The 27638-nt window shown below is 46.0% G+C and overlaps 3 protein-coding genes across 4 annotated transcripts in view; 2 read left to right on the plus strand and 1 right to left on the minus strand.

Annotated features, from left to right (window-relative positions):
* LOC130201665 (signal-induced proliferation-associated 1-like protein 1) overlaps positions 1-12147 on the plus strand; it is a 33538-nt gene extending 21391 nt beyond the window's left edge. The window contains exons 9-21 of the mRNA XM_056426753.1: positions 4781-5055; positions 5153-5419; positions 5531-5665; positions 5759-5895; positions 6015-6097; positions 6545-6951; positions 7697-7888; positions 8410-8572; positions 8715-8916; positions 9058-9207; positions 9394-9514; positions 9817-9895; positions 10239-12147. Coding sequence (XP_056282728.1) covers positions 4781-5055; positions 5153-5419; positions 5531-5665; positions 5759-5895; positions 6015-6097; positions 6545-6951; positions 7697-7888; positions 8410-8572; positions 8715-8916; positions 9058-9207; positions 9394-9514; positions 9817-9895; positions 10239-10382 — 2355 coding nt within the window. The 3' untranslated portion in view covers positions 10383-12147. The remainder of the gene's footprint in view (positions 1-4780; positions 5056-5152; positions 5420-5530; positions 5666-5758; positions 5896-6014; positions 6098-6544; positions 6952-7696; positions 7889-8409; positions 8573-8714; positions 8917-9057; positions 9208-9393; positions 9515-9816; positions 9896-10238) is intronic.
* The window catches only part of LOC130201381 (hepatic sodium/bile acid cotransporter-like), a 106619-nt gene that overhangs the window by 54241 nt on the left and 24740 nt on the right, over positions 1-27638 (minus strand). The window lies entirely within an intron of this gene.
* Positions 17612-27638, plus strand: part of LOC130201378 (regulator of G-protein signaling 6-like) — a 43472-nt gene continuing 33445 nt past the window's right edge. Inside the window, exons 1-2 of one of the 2 annotated variants that reach the window (XM_056426366.1) lie at positions 17612-17959; positions 25892-25984. In XM_056426366.1, the coding sequence (XP_056282341.1) occupies positions 25904-25984 (81 nt within the window). In that variant the 5' untranslated portion in view covers positions 17612-17959; positions 25892-25903. The remainder of the gene's footprint in view (positions 17960-25891; positions 25985-27638) is intronic. The other variant, XM_056426369.1, reaches the window with a different exon arrangement.

Genomic DNA, 27638 nt, shown 5'->3' on the forward strand with positions numbered 1-27638 from the left:
TGTGTTTTTATATTTTAGTAATTTCATAGTATTCATATATTGCTAAGTTCATCCGAGCTCATACTCCTTGTTCATGGCGGCCACAGCACCCAAACAAATCAACTTTATAATTCTCAAAATTCTGACCCTTTGTTTTTTTTATTAACAGCATTTACTTTTACTTTCAATACTTAAGTACAAAAAATATCAGATACTTTAATACTTTTACTCAAGTAGTATTCTCATAGGTGACTTTGACTTTTACTTGAGTAATTTTCCAGTCAAGTATCTTTACTTTTACTCAAGTATGACTTTTGGGTACTTTATACACCACTGGTATTGTGTGGCAAAAGTGTTGCGAACAAGCATCACTATAAACATGTTTCAAAGTGTAAATATTCGCTCAAGGTAACCAGTTGTTTCAGATCCCTTCAATCAAACTGTTCCCATGAAAACATAAGAAATGTCACTTAATGGATCAATATATAAATGACTTGGGATGAAACTAATATCTGGTGGTGCAGCGCAAAGACTGCATGTCTTTGAGTGCAGCCTCCTTTTACGTGAAAGGGATCGAAACCAGGTCGGGCGATCTTTTTATTTTTATTTTTTCGAAAATGTATTTCTTCATCCGTGGCTTTGATGCACTGCTCACTTATACAATCGTAATCGCCGACATGGATATGAACGGTGGCTTAAAGATCTCCAGCAATATGTTTGTGAATGTGTGACGAATCTGGTGAGCGAGACAGAGCCCCGCTGCAGATGTGAAGAGAACACAACACACGCACAGGGAAACCAGTAGGTCTGAAAACCAGTCGGGGTGTAACACCGACAACCAACACGGGTGCGTAACATAAAGATGTAACCATACAGGTTTGGTTGAGGCAACAGTGAAACTCAATGGCTCTGGGTTAGATGTCTCAATGTATAAAAGAGGCGTGTCCGTCAGTTTTATTTTTTCTTACCAAGCTATACTGATTTGCAGGCAGTCTTGCGGGCCATAGTTAAACTCAAACGGGCCGTATCCGGCCCGCGGGCCGCTAGTTGAATAGGCCTGAGCTACACCATCTTCTTCAGCACTCGGAGGTTACACTGGGCACAACACCCCATCTCTGGCAGAGCAACACAGTATTTATATTTACATTGGAGCTAGTTATCTGTGATGCTTCACTAATACAGACAACAATGACACACTGTGGAATAAACGTACATACGGTCAGGGCCGATGGGAGTACCCCAGGTATGGAGGCAACAGTGCTCAGTGATGTTTTTCAGGGCTATCGGTGACTTCCAGTCCCCTGATGTGTGAGGGCATGTCATACCCTCTCCGCTTCCTTGACAACAGCTGTATGAAAATATAAGAACTAAGTATTGTTGGTGTTATTATACCAGCATAAGGGTGTAGCCTCAAATTATACAGTCGGCAAAATGCCACAGCTGTTGTGTTGACTCTATGATTACAAGTCACGCTAAGTACAATACATAGTAATTTGATATCATTACTGTGGGTTTCCAATGGAGTGTCGGTACAGCAGTGGTTTTTGATGGGACAATTGGATCATTCTGCTGACTCTGCAGTTCTAGTTGACTGTAAACAAAGTGCAGATGTTCTGTTGCATGCTACCAGGACTGCTACACGCCCTTCCCCGAAAGCAGGATCGCTGGTCTTTACTATTTTTACTATTTTCTATTCTGTTTACTTTCTAATATTTACTTCACGGCTAGACAGGGCGTCTTATGGTAGTCGGCTACCATGGGATTGTTCCCGAAAAATGTCAATTCAAGTGTTTGGTATTCATAGTATGTGAATGAAATGCGTCTCTCAGCTGGGCCTCAAACGCATCCTCAAAGATGTGGTTGCTTTGAAGAAGGTTTCGTCGTTCATCTAAAAAAGGCACGTGTTCTCCTCTCTCTGATGTGTCCCTCTACACCTCCACTCCCTCACTCTCTCTGTTCCGTAGCTGTTGACCAAGGGTTGTCAGACCACAGAGATGACCCTGCGCCGTAACGCCCTGGGCCAGCTGGGCTTTCATGTCAACTTTGAGGGCATTGTTGCCGAGGTGGAGCCCTACGGCTACGCCTGGCAGGCTGGGCTCAGGCAGGGCAGCCGATTGGTGGAGATATGCAAAGTGTCGGTGGCCTCGCTGTCTCACGAGCAGATGATCGACCTGCTCGAACCTCCGTGACTGTCAAGGTGGTCATCATCCCTCCACATGAGGACTCCACACCGCGCAGGTAGAGTGGGTATATATGGTCGATAGATGCGAGAGAAACTGGCCGCGTGGCTTTTTGAGGCCGTCGCGTTCTGACTGAACACTTCCTGTGCCAACAGAGGTTGCTCCGAAATCTACCACATGCCGCTGGTGGATTACAAGAACCACAAGGAGGGCATGCCCTACGAGTTAAAGTTCCTTTCCGCCACCACCACCAACAACAACAACGCCAAGTGGCCACGCACCTCGTCCAGCCCTCAAACCCGCGCTGCTGGCACAGGGGGAACGCTCATCAAGGCCCCGCCTTCAGACTTCAGTGACCGCAACTCGCTGCTATTCCCCGAAGTGTGTCCAGTGACGGACGACCCTCAACCCCAAAAGGTCACAAAACCAATATGATGCCGTTATGAAACTCGCAGATGCACTGAGCTCCCAGCTGTCTGCTGGCAGTGTCCAGTCGGCCTTTAATAACATACTTGTGCGACGACACAGCTGCTCCCCGGGGAACAACAACTACGTTCTGGCCTGCACCATCGCGATGGGCCGCACGATGCACAACACAGACTCTCCTTCCTACACAGGCGCCATGAGCTCCAACCAGTGGACGCCAAAGCGGTCGTGTTTAACTGTGCCACACGCGACGTGATTGGTTGGTCAACGGGGAGCCCCGCCTCCATGAAGATCTACTATGAGCGTGGTGAGAGTGTATCCCTGCGCTCCATCAATAACAACACAGAAGACTTTGGAGAGGTTGTGAAGAGACTGGAGGTCAGTGGGGCACCACTACTGTCTGTGACATCTCATGAGCTACACCAGGGCTATTCAACTTCAGTAGCAAGTGGGCCGAATAAGAAAATCACGGGGGGTGTGAGGGCCGCACAGAATATTGATCAAATAATGGCTAAAAATTAAAAACAGTAATGTATATTTCCACAGGTAAACAGTCACACACGAAAATGCGTCGGTATTGTGTGGCAAAAGTGTTGCGAACAAGCATCACTATAAACATGTTTCAAAGTGTAAATATTCGCTCAAGGTAACCAGTTGTTTCAGATCCCTTCAATCAAACTGTTCCCATGAAAACATAAGAAATGTCACTTAATGGATCAATATATAAATTACTTGGGATGAAACTAATATCTGGTGGTGCAGCGCACAGACTGCATGTCTTTGAGTGCAGACTCCTTTACGTGAAAGGGATCAAACCAGCTCGGGCGATCTTTTTATTTTTATTTTTTCGAAAATGTATTTCTTCCTCCGTGGCTGTGATGCACTGCTCACTTATACAATCGTAATCGCCGACATGGATATGAACGGTGGCTTAAAGATCTCCAGCAATATGTTTGTGAATGTGTGACGAATCTGGTGAGCGAGACAGAGCCCCGCTGCAGATGTGAAGAGAACACAACGCACGCAGGGAAACCAGTAGGTCTGAAAACCAGTCGGGTGTAACACCGACAACCAACACGGGTGCGTAACATAAAGATGTAACCATACAGGTTTGGTTGAGGCAACAGTGAAACTCAATGGCTCTGGGTTAGATGTCTCAATGTATAAAAGAGGCGTGTCCGTCAGTTTTATTTTTTCTTACCAAGCTATACTGATTTGCAGGCAGTCTTGCGGGCCATAGTTAAACTCAAACGGGCCGTATCCGGCCCGCGGGCCGCTAGTTGAATAGGCCTGAGCTACACCATCTTCTTCAGCACTCGGAGGTTACACTGGGCACAACACCCCATCTCTGGCAGAGCAACACAGTATTTATATTTACATTGGAGCTAGTTATCTGTGATGCTTCACTAATACAGACAACAATGACACACTGTGGAATAAACGTACATACGGTCAGGGCCGATGGGAGTACCCCAGGTATGGAGGCAACAGTGCTCAGTGATGTTTTTCAGGGCTATCGGTGACTTCCAGTCCCCTGATGTGTGAGGGCATGTCATACCCTCTCCGCTTCCTTGACAACAGCTGTATGAAAATATAAGAACTAAGTATTGTTGGTGTTATTACACCAGCATAAGGGTGTAGCCTCAAATTATACAGTCGGCAAAATGCCACAGCTGTTGTGTTGACTCTATGATTACAAGTCACGCTAAGTACAATACATAGTAATTTGATATCATTACTGTGGGTTTCCAATGGAGTGTCGGTACAGCAGTGGTTTTTGATGGGACAATTGGATCATTCTGCTGACTCTGCAGTTCTAGTTGACTGTAAACAAAGTGCAGATGTTCTGTTGCATGCTACCAGGACTGCTACACGCCCTTCCCCGAAAGCAGGATCGCTGGTCTTTACTATTTTTACTATTTTCTATTCTGTTTACTTTCTAATATTTACTTCACGGCTAGACAGGGCGTCTTATGGTAGTCGGATACCATGGGATTGTTCCCGAAAAATGTCAATTCAAGTGTTTGGTATTCATAGTATGTGAATGAAATGCGTCTCTCAGCTGGGCCTCAAACGCATCCTCAAAGATGTGGTTGCTTTGAAGAAGGTTTCGTCGTTCATCTAAAAAAGGCACGTGTTCTCCTCTCTGATGTGTCCCTCTACACCTCCACTCCCTCACTCTCTCTGTTCCGTAGCTGTTGACCAAGGGCTGTCAGACCACAGAGATGACCCTGCGCCGTAACGCCCTGGGCCAGCTGGGCTTTCATGTCAACTTTGAGGGCATTGTTGCCGAGGTGGAGCCCTACGGCTACGCCTGGCAGGCTGGGCTCAGGCAGGGCAGCCGATTGGTGGAGATATGCAAAGTGTCGGTGGCCTCGCTGTCTCACGAGCAGATGATCGACCTGCTCCGAACCTCCGTGACTGTCAAGGTGGTCATCATCCCTCCACATGAGGACTCCACACCGCGCAGGTAGAGTGGGTATATATGGTCGATAGATGCGAGAGAAACTGGCCGCGTGGCTTTTTGAGGCCGTCGCGTTCTGACTGAACACTTCCTGTGCCAACAGAGGTTGCTCCGAAATCTACCACATGCCGCTGGTGGATTACAAGAACCACAAGGAGGGCATGCCCTACGAGTTAAAGTTCCCTTTCCGCCCCACCACCACCAACAACAACAACGCCAAGTGGCCACGCACCTCGTCCAGCCCTCAAACCCGCGCTGCTGGCACAGGGGGAACGCTCATCAAGGCCCCGCCTTCAGACTTCAGTGACCGCAACTCCGCTGCTATTCCCCGAAGTGTGTCCAGTGACGGACGACCCCTCAACCCCAAAAGGTCACAAAACCAATATGATGCCGTTATGAAACTCGCAGATGCACTGAGCTCCCAGCTGTCTGCTGGCAGTGTCCAGTCGGCCTTTAATAACATACTTGTGCGTCGACACAGATGCTCCCCGGGGAACGACAACTACGCTCTGGCCTGCTCCATCGCGATGGGCCGTACGATGCACAACACAGACTCTCCTTCCTACACAGACGCCATGAGCTCCAACCAGTGGAGGCAGAAGTCTATGCCTGATGGGTAAGTTCTTCTGCCCCGATTATGGGTCACATGCTTAATTGACCTGCTGCACGACTTGGCATATTTAAGTGACCGTCCTTATCTCCCCTCTAGGTTTAATAACAACAGCTGCCAGTCCCCCGTGTCCTCTTTGCGGCAGCTGGCAGGGGAGGGGGTCAATGGAATCAAAGCGTGCTCTAGCTCTGGCGTTGAATGGTCCCGAACTGGAGAGAGGGACAAAACCAGTGCAGGTAAGAGGAACTCTAAACTCCGGTCTCAGGATTAGCTTTATTATTAAATATTACATGACTTTGACTGTGCTTTCACTTGTCTACAAGACTCATTACCCATAAGTCTTTGCCTTCCACAGACCCCGTGGTTTCCAAAGGCGTGATTCCTCGGCTCCAGTCATCAGAGCAGGGCAGCCACCTGTCTCCGAACAAAAGCACCAAGGTGAGCTGTAATCAATAAGCACAATACTGGAAGCAAATGTCTTGCTCCTGTACGTACTGGCAAGTTCCGAGTTGATGGAGGAGGCACTGTGGTAACATAAGGGCGGCTGTTTCATCGCAGGTAATGTCCATGTGCTTTTAAATTAGCGGTACATCAGAATCAGAATCAGAATTGTATTTATTGCCAAGTAGGTTTACGCCTACCTGGAATTTGTTCTGGTGTATAGGTGCATACAGTGAACATAAAATGAACATAAAACATACAAACACAATAAGTACTATACAAACACAATAAGTACCACAATACAAAAAGCAGGGCAGGAGTGCAAAAGTACATGCTCAATCATTAAATAATAAGAGTGAGCTTGCAATTTCTTAAAAGTGAAAATATAAAACATGTTCCGTAAAAAAACTGTGAAAATGCTGATTTGATTTCTCATCTGAATAGCCGGACGCTCCGTATTCAGCCAGCCAGTCGAGCAGCAACACGCTCTCCAGCAACGCTTCTAGCTCCGCCCACAGCGACGAGAAGTGGTACGAAGTCGGCTCCCGTTCAGGAGTGCGCATCGATCTGGAGCTCAACGGCTACCTTCAGGGCACGTCCACTGACAGCGGCATCGACGCCACCTCCTTCACTGCCACTCAGAGCAGCACAGCGTCCTCCACTGGTGCCTTCAGGGCCAAGGAAAAACTCCAAAGGCAGGACGACACAGCAGGCGGCCAGAGGGCCACGGACTCTGCGCCCCCAATGCCAGACTCTGTTGTCGCCATCGGAGGAAGTGAGATCCCAGTGACGAGTCCATCAGCCTTTCCACTCGTACCTGATAGCCAGAGTGACCCCGCCTCCCACTCCAGGTGTGCTGCTGTTCTGTCTGAGTCAGCTGAGCAATTTGTGGACCTGCGTTGAGGGTTCATTAAACAGAATGAATCGTTGTAGTGCACATACATCATTGGCATCAGGGAGAGGGAACTGTGTGTGTTTATTTATATTTATATATATATATATGTATGTATGTGTATATGTATATATATATATATATACATACATATATGTAAATATTTATATGTATATATTTTTATATATATATATCTCCCAGTATCCATGATAGAAAGGAAGTGCTTGAAGTTGCTATAAATGCAGACTGTGAGCTCAGCACTGTTCCCCCTCTTCTACATCCCACTTCCTTTTGAATCAACGAAAGCTTTCCTCCTTCTCCTCTGCACTCAGCCATAAATAACTCCGCTCCAGCAGACCTGTACATTGGCACCTTTTGTTCTATAGCATGTGCACGCCAGCACAAAAGCTGCTGTTTGAACATTCAAGCTTTTATTTCAAACTGAAGGAATGTTATTTCTGTTCAGTTGCTGGAAAAGTTCTTAGCTGATCGACTCTGCAGAGATGGCATGAAATGCAGTGCTGGATTAGGTTAACTTCTGGTTTTTAAGATAAATCTGTTGTCTTCCATTTCTACAAATAGTTTAAATGCAACTGCTAAAATAGTATGATAGTTTGAACTAGGAGTGTGTATCTGGGGGAATCATTTTCTCAGCACAAAACTAAGTCTAATAGATGATCTCCCCTTTCTCCCTTTCTCTCTAGCACACTCAGTTCCAGCCACTCGGGGAGTCCCATGGACCAGGGGGGAGACGAGGCGGCTGCTGCAGCCACCTCCCCTACGTCACCCGGCAGCAAGAGCTTCTACCCTCGCCAAGGAGCCACCTCCAAATACCTGATTGGCTGGAGGAAACCTGGCGGGACGGTCAACTCTGTAGACTTTGGCAGCACTCGCAAGTAAGATCAGAACTGTGTCGTCATTCATTGGAGAAATGCGCCCAGCGGGCGGTTGTTGTGTTTCAGACACTGGGAAAAGGATAATATATTTTGTTACATTTTGTCTCATTGTCTCGCATAACAATACTTTTTTTAGTTGGTCCAACAATGCCACCATGTGGTGTAACAGGGTTTATAAAATCATAAAAAAATATCTTTTAGTTCCCAGAGAAGGGTGACTAAACATAATTGCTCTTTTAATGCAGCTCATGTCTCATTGTCTGGCTGTTTTCTCACTGTGCAGCTGTTCATCAAAACAAAGATGTTCCGGGTGAAGCAATTAGGTGGTTAGGTGTCTCGTCGATGGCATTTTAACATCATAGATGTTGAGCAGCTCATTCACAGATTCCTCCCAGTCTCAGAATCTGAACTGCTGACCACAGGCATGTTGTCTTATGCTCTTGGCCAGCACCAGGTGCTTCCTGATTTGCTGTATAATGTGTGTTATTTGGATTTAACTGATCTCTTGCTTGTGTCTCCAGACGGCACCAGAGCGACGGTCTGCTGGGCGGTCAGCCGCAGCTCAGGGCCAATCTCCGGGGCTCCCAGTCTCCCCAGCGGCACACCGCCAAGTCCAGCTTGGAAGAGGACTTGAAGAAGCTCATCACACTTGACAGCCCTCCACCGACAACAAGTGAAGAGAAGGTACTAAGAGAGGGCTGTGGGCAAATGTTCCGTTCTGATGGTAGCGAAGTCGTGCAGCGAGTCCTGACCAATTGAAAAAGAGCATTGGCATTTCATTGCTTCACTTTGTTTTACCTGTATCCATTTCCATTCCTTTGTGAAGCCGTTGTTTCCGGGTCCGCCGCCCACTCGCCGCTCCCTCCACAGAACACTGTCAGATGAGAGTATTTACAGCGGGCAGAGGGAGCCGTCGTCCGGTGCACCGCGCGACGCCCCTACTGACCTTCTGTTCAGCTGCGCCACCATGCCCCGCTCTCCCACCGCTCGCCATGGGTCAAGCCGGCGAGCATCACACAAATCCCTGGGTGAATGTTCAGTCTGTAGCTGATCATGGATCAATAGACGCCTCCAAAGACTCGAGATATCACCGGCAATCGCATTTGTGCCGCACAATTTCTCTCTTTTCTCTGTCCTCTATGTTTCACTTTGCCGTTTCTTCTTCCCAGGAGACCTGTCGGCCCCAGAGAGCTCGGAGCTGGAGCTGGAGAGGAAGAGGCAGCAGCTGCAGGACGCTGTCCTCATGCCGCTGCCTGACACCGAGGCAGACGGCCCGCTGGACTGGGCCCACCTGGTGGACGCCGCCAAGGCCTTTGAGGGTAGGCACGCGTGTTTTCAGTTGCTCCTCGAAATCACTGGAAGTGAAAGTTAATGACGCATACTACTTTTTAGTGGTATGCGTGGCCAACTGCCATCTTTATCCTCACCAGAAGAGGGCACTGTTGGTCTGCATTTGTTCCTTCTCCAAGTCTAACAATACTCCCTTCCAACTGTTTTCTATTCAGAGCAGAGGCTGGTCTTCCTCGCAGCCCAAGAGGAGAGCTCCATGGCTGAGAGTGCAGCTGCAGCCAGCAGTCCCCAGCAGGCCGAGCCTCAGGCAGCCCCGCTGAGACAGCCCTCGCCTGGGTAAGAGGCCTCGGGTTCATGGCCCAGGACCAGTGTTTGCTTTAACCCACTGGTTTCCAGCATTGGTTCATGGAAGTCTCTGTAGATTTCCCTCTGGTGAAACACTTCAGCAGCTGAAATCACAAATGTGTCCTTTGTTCTTGTTCACTTCATGCTAAACAATCAAAGCAGCAACTACAGTGTACAAACTAAATCTCCACAGGACTTGAGAAGGGCGACTTTTGATTGGAGCGCAGCTTTAAGCTCTGCTTCACTCAATGTTTGTTCTTTTCTGCTCATGTCCTGGTTGTCCCTTTTCACAGAGAGACTCCGGCCTGCCTGATGGGACAGGTCAGCCAGCTGGAGTCGATGGTGAAAGTGCTACAGGAGGACTTGAAGAAAGTGAGTCATCTTTCAGTAAGAGTGAGACGCACAGACCTGGATTGACAAGATGTGATGTATCAGATTGAATTGTTTTAATGTCGAACTCCATTTAAATAGGGCTTCAAGAAGCAGCTGTTTAGTTAAGACATCTCTAGTGAAAAACAAGATCAAAGACATTGCATTTCCAATTTTGTATTGTTTATGTCTTCGAATGCTGTTCTCCAGACATTGTTTTGTAAAAAGAACTGGGAAGCACAGGGGAACCTGTAGGTCTGCTGTCACGATGTCACGATGTCACGATAGGGTAAGAAATGTACAAACCTGAGATCACGCTGCTCACACTCCTCTTTGTCGCCGCCAGGAGAAAGACGCCAAGGTGTCGCTGCAGACTCAGATCCAGAACCTGCGAGAGGACAACCAGCGTCTCCTGGAGGAGTCCGACAGCGCCTCAGCCAAGCTCAAGAAGTTCACAGAGTGGGTCTTTAACACCATCGACATGAACTGACGCACACAGACGCAGATGTGCTCGACATTTGGAGTTTGACCACTAATCAAGCTGACCTGAAACTCGGTTGTTCATTGGTGCACACAGACACACACACACCACAGAATTACTTGTAAAACCTCCCATCATGAACATTCACTCCCGGGCTTTTACAAACCAGTGCCAACATGGAGTCACACGTCATCCGTCTTCATCCGTCTGGATCGCCATGAACGACTTTGGGGAGAGAGCAGGGGAACGGCGTGAGCAGAGCAGCGGTGCATCTGTGCGCCTCCTTAGGAGTTCACAAATATGATGTGTTGTGTTCGCTCTCATGGACTGTTGGTACCTTTGCATGTCAGAGACAGCGAGATGTCGAAACTAACCGAGAGGGATTTAGTCACTGTCCCCATTTATCTCCCCGGCTAACCTCATTACAAGTGAACAGATTTCCAATTACAAAACCCCGACACAATTTAAAATGTGTTCCACTCCTGCAAGAGTTGGTGAAAATAGGCTGCGATAGAGCTTCACTCTTTCTAAGAATTAGGTGACAAGTGTGTTGTAAATTCTCAATTTTCAATTATTATTTTGTGTAACTAACTAAAAACTAAAATCTAAATGAGATAATGGGAGATGCTTTGTGTAAGGTGGGTAGAGCGAGGCCGAGCGACCCTCTGCGTAGCACACGCCTGTAAACACTGTCAGGTCAAGTCCTATGCACTGAAATAAGAAGTGTGTCAAATGTTTAACTTTTAGAGGGTGAAGAGCAAGTAAAACTTGAAAAGAACTACTGGTCAAAAGCTGATGAAAAGAAAAAATATGTATTTTAAAACCACAGAACAAAATGTTCAGTTCAGTGTCACCTATTCAGATTATTGTAAATATATGATGACATTTATTTTCTCACCTCTGCCCTCGATGTATGTAAAGAGTATTTATGACAAAGATGACGGCCAAGAAAAGAAAATGTTGTATGCAGTTAGAGATCTGCATGTACTTATAATGGCCAGTCACCTATATGAGAAAAAAATAAATATATGTGTATATATATATATATACATGTATATGTATATATATATATATATATATATAGATAGATAGATATTAACTCCAAACTGAGTTTGAAAAGGAAAAAGCTACGTTTTAAAATCCCAAATTGTAATTCTTATGTCTTTACAGTTTATGCGGTGGATTGATTGACAGCGCCATCTATTGCTGACAACATGCCCTCCATCCAGAGCATGCTTCAATGCCTCAATCTGATCCGTATTCTCTATTTTTAATCGGTACTGTTAGACATATGATTACACAGTAAGATTGTGTAAATCCTGATATTCCAGCTAGAGTTCTCTGGAGTGCGTCACTCTGCATGTAAAGCAGACCTGCAATCGGTCTGTAGATAACCACAGAAAGTCCTTATTTAAACCTCATAACTGTTCCTTTTGTACTCGGACACTGTGCAACTGTATATAACAAGAGTTTGATATTCATCCGAATTTGCACCTTCATTCTTATTTTCTAAGATTATTTTGTATGTCTTTGTGCTTTATTGGCCTCGATATAGGGGAGAATGAAAGGCGCTATATGAGAGATACACAGGGGAGACCTCAGACAGGACAGAACCCATGAGCCGGACTCAAGACCAATGAGTCCCAGGCGCCGAGCACAGCAGATCGCCCCTGCCACCTTCATTATGAACATGTGTGACAGCATGTGATCCTTTCCATTGAGCTGTAATGTGTAAAAATGTTTATATCTATTAAAGATATTTTGTTGAATTACACTTTGCCTCACAGAGTGGTCTTTTTTGCCGTGGCAGGTATATACGATGTATATTCCTTTCAAGACGGACACAAAACAAACATCAAAGACGACAGCCGTAAGTCATTCCTCAGCTGAGTGGAGGCCTGTTGGGAGGGGACTGCGTTGCTGCTTTGTGATGAACACGCAGCTGCTGTTTCTCCACTTGGGCATGATCGTGATCACACCAGGTCGTCTCCCTGACACGAGCCTCGCTGATTGATGGATGACCTCATTGATAATGGGTCCAAGAAAGACGGGGGGGGGGTGATGTCTTGCAGAGTTGTGGCTACACTGCTGCAACGCTATTTTTTTAAGATACGGAGCCAATTTGGCTTGCATGTTTTATTTGCTCTGCTTTGAAATAATTTTTAAAAACATGACCATATGCAGGAAACATTTATTCGAGGTGCTGGTAGCTGAGTCATTCCTAGCATTCGGTGCCATTTCAGCTAGGTTGATCAAAAATAAAAAAACATAATTTTCCATGTTTTTTTCTATTTAATCTGAATGTAATGTTAAAGTATAAAGAAAAGGTTTGGGTTAGCAGCTCAGGATATTATGTAAATAATTGTGACCTAATAATCCGGACAAACGAGGCAAAAGCGTCCACCCTGTTACAGGAAGTGTTTTGACTACTAAAGTGTTTGACTACAATCATTATAAATGTTAATTATCTTAAAAACCTGTCAAAATAATTTAACAAAAAATAATTTAAAAAAACATTTAAATTTTTTATTTATTTTGAGGCGAAAATATAAGGCTGACCCATTTGTTTTAGAATAAAAACATTGTTTTAGAATAAAACATAATTTAATTGGAATGTAATTTGTATTAATCATTTGTAAATTAAGGACTACAAGACATGGTCAAGGACTACAAAGACATAGGTCATATTTGTTCATTTTTTACTAATTATTATAAAACACACAGTAACAGGTACACACAGGAAGAGAGACGGGACGTACAATAACAGACTTATAATAAAATATTTAATTTTTACATTAATTTATAAACATTTAATACATTACATTATGTTATAATATATTATATTTATCATGTTAAATAATTAGATTATATATTATTATTATAATATTAACAAACAGCCCCAACAAGAATTATTACAGGCCAATAACCCGTCATATACAGGCCCCTTCCAATAACAATTCAAAAACGTCATATTCAAAATCCATCAACATATAATATAGTTAGTACCAACATATTCCATCAACATTCTACGATCTACATCAACATTCTCAACCCAGTTGCAACTCTAGAAACTCAAACAGACTTTTCCATCTGGACACTCCTCATTGCTTTGGTGATGCTCTGTAATAGAGGCATACAATCTAGTCATCTCTCTTTTTAATCAGCGTCTCTAGTCCTCTTGGTAGCAATCACCGTCTATGCCATGGTTGTACATACTTGATCGCTTAACTTCTTCCACCTCCAGGTTATTCCCTTGGTCTTTTACACATCATAGGATGGTTCCGTTCTGCCCAATTTCTTCTTTAGGGAGACCTTCACCTGGTTACTTAATGACTGGTGCATTCTTAGATGTCCCCTTCAACCAAACTCATTTCCTGCTGCCATAGCACGGACAGTGATCTTTTCCCTTGTCAGCCCCAAGTGTTAATCCTATGTCTATGTTGTTAATCCCACAGAGAGCCCTTGTCGCCTGGGTTTTTCATAGTGTGTCCATCATTTGACAGAGCCTCCTGGAATTTCCTTTTCCAGGCTCCTTCTTTCATTCAACAGGCTTCAGCTAAGCTGCGCCCATTTCTTCCTTTTTGCTTTCGTTTCTCATTCTTCCTTTTTGGATATCTTAAACATGTTTGACAATTCTGTTTTTGCACTTTTGGGAACACCCTTTCACCATCAGATATCTTCAGTGCTAACAATAATTTGAGCTTCTCTTTCAAGCCTTTTACCCCAGTCACCATCCAGGAGCACCTTTCATGGTTGGCCTCAAAAGAGACAGGTCACTGAGATGAAAGCCTTTTTGTGATATCAGAGACCATCAAGGTTGTCGACAGGGTGTAGATGGGCCTGTTGCAGGGGGGATCGTGCACCATGCGGTGAAATTGTGGTCAAAGTCACTGGAGACAGTTCAGGGTCTGTGTGGGTTCAGGATGTGTGCAGGGTTGCTTGAGTCAGGGAACCTCCCAAAATGGATTGAATTTCGCGTTGCCCACAGATTAATTTCCACTAGCTTGCTGGTGAATTAGACATTCATTGCTCCTCAAGTTTTCCCTTAGTTGTCTATAGGAGTAATACTGCCACGATTGTTAAATGTTAGAAGGAAATCCCTCTGAATAGTAGCATAGTAAAGGGCGTCCAGGAGGGATTCAAATCACCACAGGGAGGGGAAAACAGGGGACACCACACTTTAAAAAACTTTAATTAATAAAAATGGTTTATATCCGTTAGAGAAGTTGCAAACATGATTTGGGACACAGCAATTTGGCCTACTTGTGCTAAAATCAAGCTATGTTAATTTCTGGTTGACTCCAATGGAGGAGAAGAAGGGCCACACATCGATTCCCAGTTGTGTGCAAAAAGGCATTTGTCAGGGTTCAAGCTAACGTTTGACTCTGAGTTCCTCTTCCTCCTCTTATTCCACCGTGGAGGAAGCGTAGCGAGTAGCGTGTCTGCAGACGTGCTGGCAGCTCTGCCACTTCGAGGTTACGTCGACACATGGTCACCGTGACGACGCTAACACGATGTTTCGTCCTTACACCGCGCTATTTAGCCCAGGGAAGGCCGGTTGGGCCTGTTATCACCACCATGTCTGCTGGTTGGCACTAAGCACAAGCCATGGAGTTCTACTCTTTATTTCATAGTTTTCCTCTTGGTTGCACTGCTTCCAGCCCCAGGTTGAGATTTGGAGGGCTGGTCTTTATGTTAGATCTTTTTTCCAATCATATTCAGCCATCGTGTGTTGCCAGGGGTCTAAAATCTGCCCTCATGTCTTCAGAATCAACAGTGCGGGCGCTGGTAGCTTCAAGTGAATGGAAATGAAAATTTAGGGTCAACCAATCAGCTTTAGAGTTGGCTATTGTACGCCAGCTAGCAGGCGTAGTGCGTGCACGTCTTTTGATTGGATTACCAATATTGAGAGGCGGGTCCTATGGGCAGGTAAATGCAGAACCTCAGAACTAGGAAACTGACTTTGATAAACGAATTAATTCGCGTACTACTAAGCTGTTTTTTCAACCCAGAATGGCGGAAGGAGAAGATATCGATTTGGTCGAGGATATAATTATAACGCCATTCTTAAGACGAACTTTAAGACCGATGCCGACGTTACAAAGCCCGTCACAGGCGGGAAAGAGGTACATACACACTATATCTTCTCACTTTTTCATGTATACACAGAGTTTTCACAAAATGTTTAATCATGGACATTTGGTTTAAAGTCCTGGAAAGGTCCTGGAGATCCATTGGTCAGCATGTGTGTGAACCCGTCACAAACAGAACTGACAGCGCTTACTCGCCCGATTGTTTGTGGTTTAACCCCGTCATTCGCGTCGTTGAGGGGGCGTGGCTTATCTCTGTTACTTTGCTCCGTGGAAAAATATTTTCCGCCATCCGCCACGGAATAATTAACCAATTTTTCTACGTTATACTTCTTGTGGAAATGCCACACACGTCATAACTTCTAGCGCCCCGGTGTGAATGACTTCCGCATCCAGCGTCACGAGAGCAGCAGCAGCCAATTAGATCCAACAGCGGAGCAGCTCAGCGCTGATTGGCTCTCACAACGCAGCGTTCTGGTTCTGTGCTGTGACGTCGCTAGTGACGTCACGGAGCACCGTTGTATATAGAGCAGACTCGAGCGCTGTTCTGAGGTCTACTTGAGGATCTGGGAGAGTCCTGGGGACCAGAATATGGTAACCAGGATGTGTACCCGAGGTACTCGTAGACTGGGGGGGGGGGGGGGGTACAGAAATACATGGTGAACTAATCTTACATTAGGTTGTTCAGCTGTAGTAAGACGACATTGAAGGCCTAGGTAGAAAATCCACGGCCCGCCACTGATATATATTCCCTTAATAATGAATACCTCCATATGTGATGTGTGTGAGAAGTGTTGCTCCCCGGCAGTGGTGTGGCTGTGAACAGGGAGCTCAATAATTTAGCATGAATGCAGATTATAGCAGGGCTGCCCCCCCTCTTATAACCGCTTAGGGAAGGCCTTGTCTGCCTGCCTGTCTGTCTGTCTGTAAGATATGCAGGTCAGTGTGGGGCATGTGTGTGTGGCCTGTTGTAATCGGGGGGGATGGGTGCTTACGTCATATTGCTAAATGTTACATGAGAGGTATGGCCTCCGTGAAGATGTGAGAGCTCTGACAATATGGGGGATGGTGGGATTGAATATACAGCATACCTGCCGAAAAGTATGAGAGGCATGTGTGGGGTAAGGACTGCGGGCCGACCGATGGTTTCACGCTCTAATAGGAACGTGACCTCAGTTTCCCTTGGTTACCACGTCGACTGAGAAAAGCAGCTTTGAATGTTCTTCGTCTGCTTTGGCCTGAAGGAACTTGGGCTTTTACTTTTCTGTGTGTGAGGAGTATTTAAAGCGCCTCAAATATGTTCAAACACAATAAAAGGGGGGGGGGGCTTTAGAGCCGGGACCTTTGATGTGATACGAAAGAGTGAGAAACCATGGTGCAGAAAAGCGAGCAGGAGAGTTATCTGATAACTGGTTCTGTCAACACAAGTGTGTGTGTGTGTGGCTGTGTGTGTGGGGGTGGGTGTGTGTGTGTTCACGCTGCATGAAGCTTTCACAAACTGCCCATGTATTTCTTGAGTCTCCTCCTTGGGGGCTTTTGGGATCTAATTTATTGTAGGAAGAAAGAAACAAAAGGTTCATTCGTTTGAGTTTGCCATTTACGCTCGACTGAGTCCACAGTTTCCCATCTAGAGACAGAAAGAGAAGAACACAGACGTGCAGGAGGAATAGAGTGTAAGCTCATCCTCATGCACAACAAATGGAATTCATCGCAATGTGAAGAGATGGATATGCTTTGAATGGAAAACTGCAAAGCATTATCTCTCAAAGAGTCTGACATATATATTTATAGCCTGCGTCTGTGTCTGTGCTCCGAAAGAGTAACTTGTTTTCATTATTAGCGTTTTAATATTCCCCTAATGAAATGTTTCTCATTTCCAGCATCAGTGGGCGCTGCTGCAGTGTGCATCTCTCTGTCCTCCTTTGCTCTATATGTGTATCCACTACACACACACACACACACACACACACACATGCCACACACACACCCGTGCTGTGTCTATCTTTCTCCTCCCTCTATTTTCCTCTTTATATTCTCTCTAATTACTTCATCCCTCCCCTTTTCCAACTTGATCTGCTCTCTATTGCACAGCATCTCCCTGCCTCCCCCCACCCTCCCTTACCTCTCTCTCTCTCTCTCTCTCTCTCTTAAACACACACACTCTTTCGCTCTCGCTCCAGCACATGCAGACGGAGGGAGAGGGGAGGATCGAGGTGCACACATGTGAGGATCTCCTGAACTGCCGGGGCAAGGCAGGACTTGTGAAGAAAGAAGAAGAAGAGGAGGAGGAATAGAGGAATACTGCAGTGGCCAGCCAGCTTCTCTCTCTCTCTCTCTCTCTCTCTCTCTCACGCGGCTCCACTGCTTTCATCCCCCTGTCTTCTTCATCCCCATCTCTCCCCTTTTGCCAATTATACCATGAACCTGCCCGCTGCTTGTTGCTAAGGGGGAGCCATCCGGGGAGCAGAGTGGACGAGGCTTTACTTTGTTTCTAAGGTAAAGAATGCTTCATCAACTGTCAAGTGTCACAGAGCGATGTTGCATCGCCGTCGGCGGAGCACCTGCTGAGATTGAACATGTTTGGGACCGACAATATTGTTCTGGAGCACGGTTCTGTTTTTACATGTGAACAAGTTTATCCAGTTTGATTCAGTTGGGTGCAGAGTGGTTTATTTGAGCTGTTGCAGAGGGGAGGGGGGAGGGGGGGTTCTGCCCTTTGAATATGTGTGCAGTGTCCTGTTGTGTTTGTCTCCTCATAAATTGCTGTTTGCTTGGGTTTGAGGTCGTGCATGTGCAGAGACCAACACGTGCACTGTTCCAAAGGGCATGTCGGAGCCGTCTGGCCGTCAGTGTGTGTGTCGTCTGTTTCACGTTGACACACGCCTTCAGTTGTCATCTTGCAAACGACCACTCTGTGGAGTTTGGTTAGCTTTGCTCGAGCGATTGGGAGGAAGTTGGATTCCAGAATGTCCTCTTCCTGTGAACACGGGACCTCTTGGCTCGCCGTTGTTTTCTTTGAGCAGGTGCTACGCAATCCATCCAGCCAGCCTTTCTAAACGGCCCTTGAGGCGGACGCAAAGATTAGCTGTCTAATGTGCTCCGACTCTAAGAAGAGCACGGACGTGTCAACCAATGGGGAGTGCTGCTGCACTCCGCACTTCTGGTGGCAATAACAAACAGTCAGGCGAGAGCGGATGATTACTTATTCACTCATGCGCATCCCCGTGCTCTGTGGTTTAATACATGAAAGTGTTCAATGAGAGGGACGAAGCCACCTCACAGGACACGGCTGCTGTTGTTCAAGCTGACATTTTAACAATTTAAATGTCCCCGTCTCTCCACCAGAGCAAATGATCTGCAGAGTTGTCACATTGCACGACTACAATTACATAATTCAACTTGTCCCAATCCCTTTGCTAGCGGCAGGCCCTTGGAAAGACGCGGTGTTACTAATTCAGTTCATGTATGTAAGGTTTCATGTTGTGCCCTCTCCGTGTCATGAAGTCCTATCTGTGTCCTCAGGGCTTTTCTTCCCTCAAAAGCTCGTCACAGTTAATGTTTCAAACTCAAATAGCTGTTGCAGTGAAGAGTGAGGTCCAGTGAGCCATGTGATTATTTATTTTCGGGCAGCTTTATCCTCCCGCACTTTGTTTTAAGTACTGAAAATGTGTCGAACTGTGTAATCTACCCCCTCACCCTCTTCCCTCAGGACGATTAAAGGACTAATAAATGGTTTAACTCGTTTAATACGCACAGGAGCCTTCGATGGCAAAGGGTAGATGGGGCTGAGGGGGCTTGTTGAAGCCCAGTCACCAGCGTGGGTTATGGAAATCCTTCGTTAAGCAGAATTAAATCTCTTGAGAGAAGCAGAGAGAGGGGGGACAGCCAAGAGAAAGTGTTGGGGACTTTGTCCGGGTTGTAAATCTATTTCTTAAAGTCGAAATCAAGTGAAATATGCCTTTTAAAAATGTTATTTAAATATTTCTTTATAAAAAAACAGGTCATATTGTGCACCGATTATTGTGCACCGATTGTACTATATATATACACTACCGTTCAAAAGTTTGGGATCACCCAGACAATTTTGTGTTTTCCATGCATGAAAACTCACACTTTTATTTATCAAATGAGTTGCAAAATGTATAGAAAATATAGTCAAGACATTGACAAGGTTAGAAATAATGATTTGTATTTGAAGTATTAATTTTTTTCTTCAAACTTTACTTTCGTCAAAGAATGCTCCTTTTGCAGCAATTACAGCATTGCAGACCTTTGTCATTCTAGCTGTTAATTTGTTGAGGTAATCTGTTGAAATTTCACCCCACGCTTCCTGAAGCACCTGCCACAAGTTGGATTGGCTTGATGGGCACTTCTTGCGGACCATACGGTCAAGCTGCTCCCACAACAGCTCAATGGGGTTGAGATCTGGTGACTGTGCTGGCCACTCCATTACAGACAGCAAGCTGCCTGCTTCTTCCCTCAATAGTTCTTGCACAATGTGGAGGTGTGCTTTGGGTCATTGTCCTGTTGGAGGAGGAAATTGGCTCCAATCAAGCGCTGCCCACAGGGTATGGCATGGCGTTGCAAAATGGAGTGATAGCCTTCCTTATTTAAAATCCTTTTACCTGGTACAAATCTCACTTTACCAGCACCAAAGCAGCCCCAGACATCACATGACCTCCACCATGCTTGACAGATGGTGTCAGGCACTCTTCCAGCATCTTTTCACCTGTTCTGCCTCACAAATGTTCTTCTGTGTGATCCAAACACCTCAAACTTGGATTCATCTGTCCATAACACCTTTTTCCAATCTTCCTCTGTCCAATGCCTGTGTTCTTTTGCCCATACCAATCTTTTCTTTTATTGGCCAGTCTCAGATATGGCTTTTCTTTGCCACTCTGCCTGAAGGCCAGCATCCCGGAGTCGCCTCTTCACTGTCGACGTTGACACTGGCGTTTGGGTACCATTTAAAGAAGCCGCCAGTTGAGGACCTGTGAGGCGTCTATTTCTCAAACTAGAGACTCTAATGTACTTGTCTTCTTGCTGAGTTGTGCACCGGGGCCTTCCACTTCTCTTTCTGCTCTGGTTAGAGCCCATTTGTGCTGTTCTCTGAAGGGAGTAGTACACACCGCTGGAGGAAATTTTCAGTTTCTTTGCAATTTCTCACATGGAATAGCCTTCATTTCTAAGAACAAGAATAGACTGGCGAGTTTCACATGAAACTTCTTTTTTTCTGGCCATTTTGAGAGTCTTATCGAACCCACAAATGTGATGCTCCAGATGATCAACTAGCTCAAAGGAAGGCCAGTTGTATAGCTTCTCTCATCAGCAAAACAGTTTTCAGCTGTGCTAACATAATTGCACACGGGTTTTCAAGGGTTTTCTAATCAGATATTAGTCTTCTAAGGCGATTAGCAAACACAATGTACCATTAGAACACTGGAGTGATAGTTGCTGGAAATGGGCCTCTATACACCTATGGAGATATTTCATTAGAAACCAGACGTTTCCACCTAGAATAGTCATTTAACACATTAACAATGTATAGAGGGTATTTCTGATTGATTTAATGTTATCTTCATTGAAAAAAACAATGCTTTTCTTTGAAAAATAAGGACATTTCTAAGTGATCCCAAACTTTTGAACGGTAGTGTATATATATATATATATATATACTGTGTATGTGTATATATATATATGGCAAAAAAAAATTATGGTGCATGCTAACATAAACTAGTAATCACAACATCCATCCGTCCGTCAATCAATCTGCAACTTGTGTCACGTGGAGCGAGTCACTGTCCGCGTCATGCTTCTCCCAGGCAGACGTGAGGTGACCATCATATTGTAGCGACCCTGGGTCAGGAACGCTACGAGACGTAGATGGCTTATAGGGTGTTTATTCAAGGAACATAGAACAAGCTACCGTTGGCCGTAGCCTACGCCAAAACGACCGCAAACCGCCGTGAAAACCTCCAAAACCAGCTTCACGTCTGCTCCGGGTCATAGCTCTGCTCCGAACGAGTCGTAACACAACAACACACACACAACAACATCGCTGTCCAATCACAGACACGCCTCCCAGCTACCAGCTCGTGAGGCGTTCACTTACATCCGGAACATAACATTTATAACATAACATTCCCTCAGTCCGTTACACTACCCTCCCCCCACAAAGTCCCTCGCCCCAGAGGGGGCAAACAGTCTCATAGGTGGTCAGGGGCCCTGCGGTTCCTCTGCGGCTGCCGTCGGCGCTGGGGAGAAGGAAAAGGGGTTAAGGGGACGCTGGGACCAAGGGCAGGGGATGGGAAGGGAGGGGTGGGGCCAGGGACACTAAGAGTCTGTGAAGGGCGGCGAAGGCTGGGCCCATTGGGGAGGGTTTGGGGGTCTGGGCTGAGTCCAGGGTTCCCCGTGCCCCAGGCTCTTGTCCTGGTGGGGTGTATGTGCCCCGGTAGGGGGCCAGCCTGTCTCGATGCAGAGCGACTTTCCTTCCTCGTGGTGGCAGTTGGACCCTGTACACCACCTCTCCAAGTCTCTCCAGGACTCGGCAGGGCCCCACCCACTCACTATCGAGCTTTGGGCACCTGCCCTTCTTCCTCTGAGGGCTATACACCCAGACCAGCTCTCCGACTTCAAAATGTCGTCCTCTGACGTGCACATCGTAGTTCCTCTTCTGCCTTACGCCCGCACTGCGCATCTGGTTCCTGGCAAACTCGTGGGCCGACTCCAAGCGGTCCTGGAGTGTCCGAGCATAGTCGAGCCCCGGGGGACCCTGAGGCGTCAGGAGGTTTCCCCATCATCATCTCCCCTGGCGTCCGGATTTCTCTGCCGAGCATGAGAAGGGCAGGAGAGCAGGAAGTGGAGTCCTGCACCGCAGACCTGTAAGCCATCAGCACCAGAGGCACGTGGTCGTCCCAGTCGCGTTGATGTTTAGCTGCCACGATGGCCAGCTGTTGTGCCAGCGTGCGGTTGAATCTCTCGACCAGCCCATCGCTCTGTGGATGGAGGGGTGTCGTGCGGGTCTTGTGGGATCCCAGTTTGTCACACATGGCGGCGAAGACACGGGACTCAAAGTCTCTGCCCTGATCTGTGTGGATGACTTCAGGGGCCCCAAATCTGCTGAACATTCCCCCCACCAGAGCATCCACAATCGTCTCCGCCTCCTGGTTCGGCATGCAGTACGCTTCGGGCCACTTAGTAAAATAGTCCATTGCAGTGAGGGTGTAACGGATGCCCCTCTCTGAGTGAGGAAACGGTCCAAGAACATCAATCCCCACCCTCTCCATGGGACACCCAGCCGGAAACTGCTGGAGCTGGGCATGAGATCTGTCTGCAGGGCCTTTCTTCGCTGTGCAGCTGTCGCAGCGGCGGCAGTAGTCCTTCGCTGTGCAGCTAAACATCAACGCGACTGGGACGACCACAGACACGCCTCACAGCTACCAGCTCGTGAGACGTTCACTTACATCCGGAACATAACATTTATAACATAACATTCCCTCAGTCCGTTACAATATGATTACTGTTGTCTACACTCACTAACGCACAGCATCCACACATCGGCCAACGTCGCGGCTCACATTGACCACAGTCTGACTGTCAGTGTTGCGTCAGTGACTGCTCGTTCATCATGAACGTCTGTGTTTTTTTACAGAAAGATGACTCATCTCCTTAAGGCCACATTGACTTTGTGTTGTCGGCAAACATCTGTGCAGTAGACATAATGACTGCCGTCCTGACTGAGCTGATAGTGTACTCCAGTGGGACTCCGTGTTCAGTTGATGTTTAATTGGATGTTCTTTGACACGATTGATTACATACAGGATACTGTTGCAATCTTTTTATCATGCAATTGAACTCATGTCAATGTGGTCAAGTCTGCATTTTCTCTCCTATCATGTGGAGTTGCATAAGTGTCAACCATGTATCCATTTCCGTTATCTAACAATGTCATTTATCTAGTTAAGTGTAGCTACTACATCTAGCTTTGTATTTATCCAACCATGTGTTAGCTCTTTAAATAGGCATCCGTTACTTTTTACGAACTGTTTCAAACATGTATCCCTTACTTTGATCTATATTTCCACTCTGTATCTACTACTTTTAGCCTCTCTGCTCATGCTAACACAGGGCTCTCAAGTGTCACGCATTGAGCGTGAGACTCACGCATTTCGGTCTTAAGTCACGCACTCCCGCCACACATCGTATTTCTCACGCTGAAAAAAACTCTCGGCTCTTTAATGTTTTAATGTGCCGCAGCGCGCCAACATGAGCTGGCCGCGCTGCCGTCACCGTGGAGGAATCAAGCGCTCCCCTGGAGTTCTGCTGTGAGGAGCCACTTATCAGCCAATCAAAAAAAAGAAATGGGCTACACAATAGCCAATCAGAAAAAAAAACCTGTATCTGGGTACGATTTAATCCAGCAACCAATGAAAATAAAACATCCTGGAATTGCGCGCGACTGTCACTCTTGCCTGTCTTCAAAACTTGAGAGCCCTGCTAACACATTTTCACACTGATCATTGAATTTGACTGCGTCGTGTTCAGGAGCTGCTCCACCATCGGTCGTGGTAACTGCAGAGTTGCCCCACAGGGACTCACAGCTGTATAATGTGTCCAAGGTTTGACTTGGCAGCTTAGTTAATATTCAGCTTCCATCAGCCTGCCTTGGCTCTCTTACAGTCGTATGCAAAAGTTTGGGCACCCCTGATAATCTCCATTACTTTCATCTATAAATTGTTGGGCATTTGGATCAGGAACTTCTTTGTCATATATATAATACTTCATGGACACAGTGATATTTTAGCAGTGAAATAAGGTTTATTTGATAAACAGAAAATATGCCATATGCATCATAAGAGAATTAGACAGGTGCATAAATTTGGGCACCCCAACAGAAAAATCACATTAATATTTAGTAGAGCCTCCTTTTGCAAAAATAACAGCCTCTAGACGCTTCTGAATTCTGGATGAAGGTATTTTGGACCATTCTTCCTTACAATACATCTCCAGTTCAGTAAGGTTTGATGGGTGCCTAGCGTGGAGAGCCCGCTTCAAGTCACCCCATAGATTTTCAATTATATTCAAGTCTGGCGACTGGGATGGCCATTCCAGAACATTGTAGTTGTTCCTCTGCATAAATGCCTCAGTGGATTTGGAGCGATGTTTCGGGTCGTTGTCCTGCTGGAACACCCAACTCCGCCGTAACTTCAGCTTTGTTACAGATTCTCGAACATTATTGTCAATAATTTGCTGGTACTGAGTTGAATCCATGCGACCCTCAACTTTAACTAGATTCCCAGTACCTGCACTAGCCACACAGCCCCACAGCATGATGGACCCCCCACCAAATTTTACTGTGGGCAGCAAGTGTTTTTCTAGGAATGCTGTGTTCTTTTGCCTCCATGCGTAACGCCTCTTGTTGTGACCAAAGAGCTCTAGCTTTGTCTCATCAGTCCACAGCACTTTGTTCCAAAATGAGCCTGGCTTGTTCAAATGTAGTTTTGCAGACCTCAAGCGAGCCTGTTTGTGGCGTGTGTGCAGAAAAGGCTTCTTCCGCATCACTCTCCCATACAGCTGTTCTCTGTGCAATGTGCGCTGAATGGTGGAGCAATGCACAGTGACACCATCTGCAGCAAGATGACCTTGCAGGTCTTTGGAGGTGGTCTGAGGGTTGTCCTTGACCATTCTGACCATTCTTCGCCTTTGCCTCTCCGATATTTCTCTTGGCCTGCCACTTCTGGCCTTAACAAGAACTGTGCCTGTTGCCTTCCATTTCTTAATAACATTCCTCACAGTGGAAACTGATAGCTGAAACCTCCGGGATAACTTTTTGTAGCCTTCCCCTAAACCATACTGCTGGACAATCTTTGTTTTTAGATCATTCGATAGCTGTTTTGATGCCCCCATTTTGCCACTGTTCAGAGGAGAATCAAAGAGAAGCACAACTTGCAATTGGCTACCTTAAATACCTTTTCTAATGATTGGATGCACCTTTCTATGGAATTGAAGGCTTAACGAGTTAATCAGACTAATTATGTGTTGCAGTTAATCAGCATTTAGTAGGTACAGGTATTCAAATCAACAAAATGATAAGGGTGCCCAAACTTTTGCACAGCCTATTTTTCACATTTGATTTAATTTCACACAACTAAATACTGCTACACTAAATATCTTTGTCTGGAAAACACCCAGTGTCAACTAGAACATGAATATTACACAACTGTGATCTTTTTTTGGTGAAGACAGAGTAAATTATCATGCAGCCTCAGAGGGGTGCCTAAACTTTTGCATACGACTGTATCTGTCCACACCGACAGGCGTCTCCTTTCAGAGACAGCAGCATACATGTTGGCAGCTGACTGTCATGACCATTAAAAGCTGGATTAATTTTTGAGCTGGGTTGATGTGGTTGATCTGTTTCTTTGACAGGACTGAGTGGAAATGGCGGAGGGGTCCAGAGACCAGGGAGTGGCCACCACTGATTCAGAGGAGGACTCCCCCAATATGATCGTCTACAGAAAGGTAAGGCTGACTGTGTGTGTGTGCTATCTGACCTTTATTATTGGACAAACATTCGCTGCAATGCCCCGCCGACCGGCTCCTGACAGCCCACTGGTCCGTGTCAGTGGGTATCTTGAAACCTTCTTGAAACCAGCTCAGCGCCCCCTGTCCTCTCTGGACCTTCTTCCTACCGATGTACTGTGCCATCACTTGTCTCGCACACTTCAGCCCTCCAATGTTTTAATAAGCTGTCGGTCCCATGAGTGAGGGATTCGGGCGTTGAGAGGTCCTTTCAGTGTGAAGAGTTATCACCTCGTCCCTGAGGTGCTCAATATTAGGGTGAGCAGTATTGGTGGTTAATTATGTGGATCTGGTTCTCGAGGGCCGGGATTGGGAACGGCCAATGGGGGGGAACATACCGCGAGCCTGCTGTCTTTATTACGGCAAAAACGTGGACGCAGTCGACAGATCCCGTCCCACCGTCCCAAATCCGTTGTTTCATCCTGCTCCCAATGATTGTCCATTTATAAACAGATTAGTGGAGCGATGGGCGGGACAGGATGTGGAATAATTGTCAGTGGTAAAATGTCTCTTTCGGGCTTGTTGTGAACCGTGTGCCACTGCAGAGTTCAGGGCTTAGTGACGACTTGAATTTACTGCAAACCTCGCTCTTTGTAATAAATACCTCGAGTCTGCAGCTCACACAGAAAAGGACCTTCTTTGACCCTTAGAAACGTAAAAAATATCTCGCGCTGCTTCTGATAACGATGCTCCTGGGTTCGGGTGCTCTGTCAAGATCACTCGCCTACTTAGATTACTCAACCTGTTCGGCAGAGATGAAAACTTAGAATCAAGTAAGAAGTATAACCGTCATGTTGAGAAGTGTCTTCTCTCTCTGAAGCCTGGGTTTCATGACCGTCGTCACATTGCTGCCAAAAATATGTGTGCGCCGCCCGTAGGTTTGTGTGTGTCTGTTCTCGTTGCATTCAATGTTCACTCCATTTTGTCATTCCCCTCCATGTATTCTGTCCCGCTGCAGAGAGAACATACTGTAGTCGGATGTACAACCGGGTGTCTCCATAGACATCATGGCGGAGCTGCATTATGTAATGCTACACATGCCTGGAGGCGACGCATTTAAGAGGCTTGACTTTGCTTGTCAGGATCCTGCCTGAGGAGATACACATCATTTCATGTTTTAGTCAGTGACAACAGACAGACGATTCGGAGAGTGACAGGACTTTTCCGCCCCGTCCTGTTGTCAAAAAGTGATTTTTGATTCGAAGCTTTTGAAGATGAAAGCTGAGGAAGTAGCCGATTAAGCAAAAGCATTTGTCGTGTACTAAGAAAGAATAATTTGAGACAAAATATTTGTCTTCGTGTATGGTCTTGTTCCCCTCACTAGCTGAAGATGCACTCAAAAAAACGATTCAAGCCCTTCTTCGAGGTGACACATTTAAATATTGTTTGATACATTTAAATAAATCAATTACAAAATGAAGATATTTATATTGAATGGGTGTAACACAAAATGTATGAATACTTTCATTTATTAGATTTATTTAGCTTAGATGGTGTGCATATCAACTCAAAATAAATGTGTTTCATTGAGGACTACCCTTTGCGCATGCGCCAGCTGAAAATCTGTTGTTTACATGAGGTGAAGACATTTTCA

The sequence above is a fragment of the Pseudoliparis swirei genome, chromosome 11 (assembly GCF_029220125.1).
Source record: "Pseudoliparis swirei isolate HS2019 ecotype Mariana Trench chromosome 11, NWPU_hadal_v1, whole genome shotgun sequence".
NCBI classification, from domain to species: domain Eukaryota; kingdom Metazoa; phylum Chordata; class Actinopteri; order Perciformes; family Liparidae; genus Pseudoliparis; species Pseudoliparis swirei.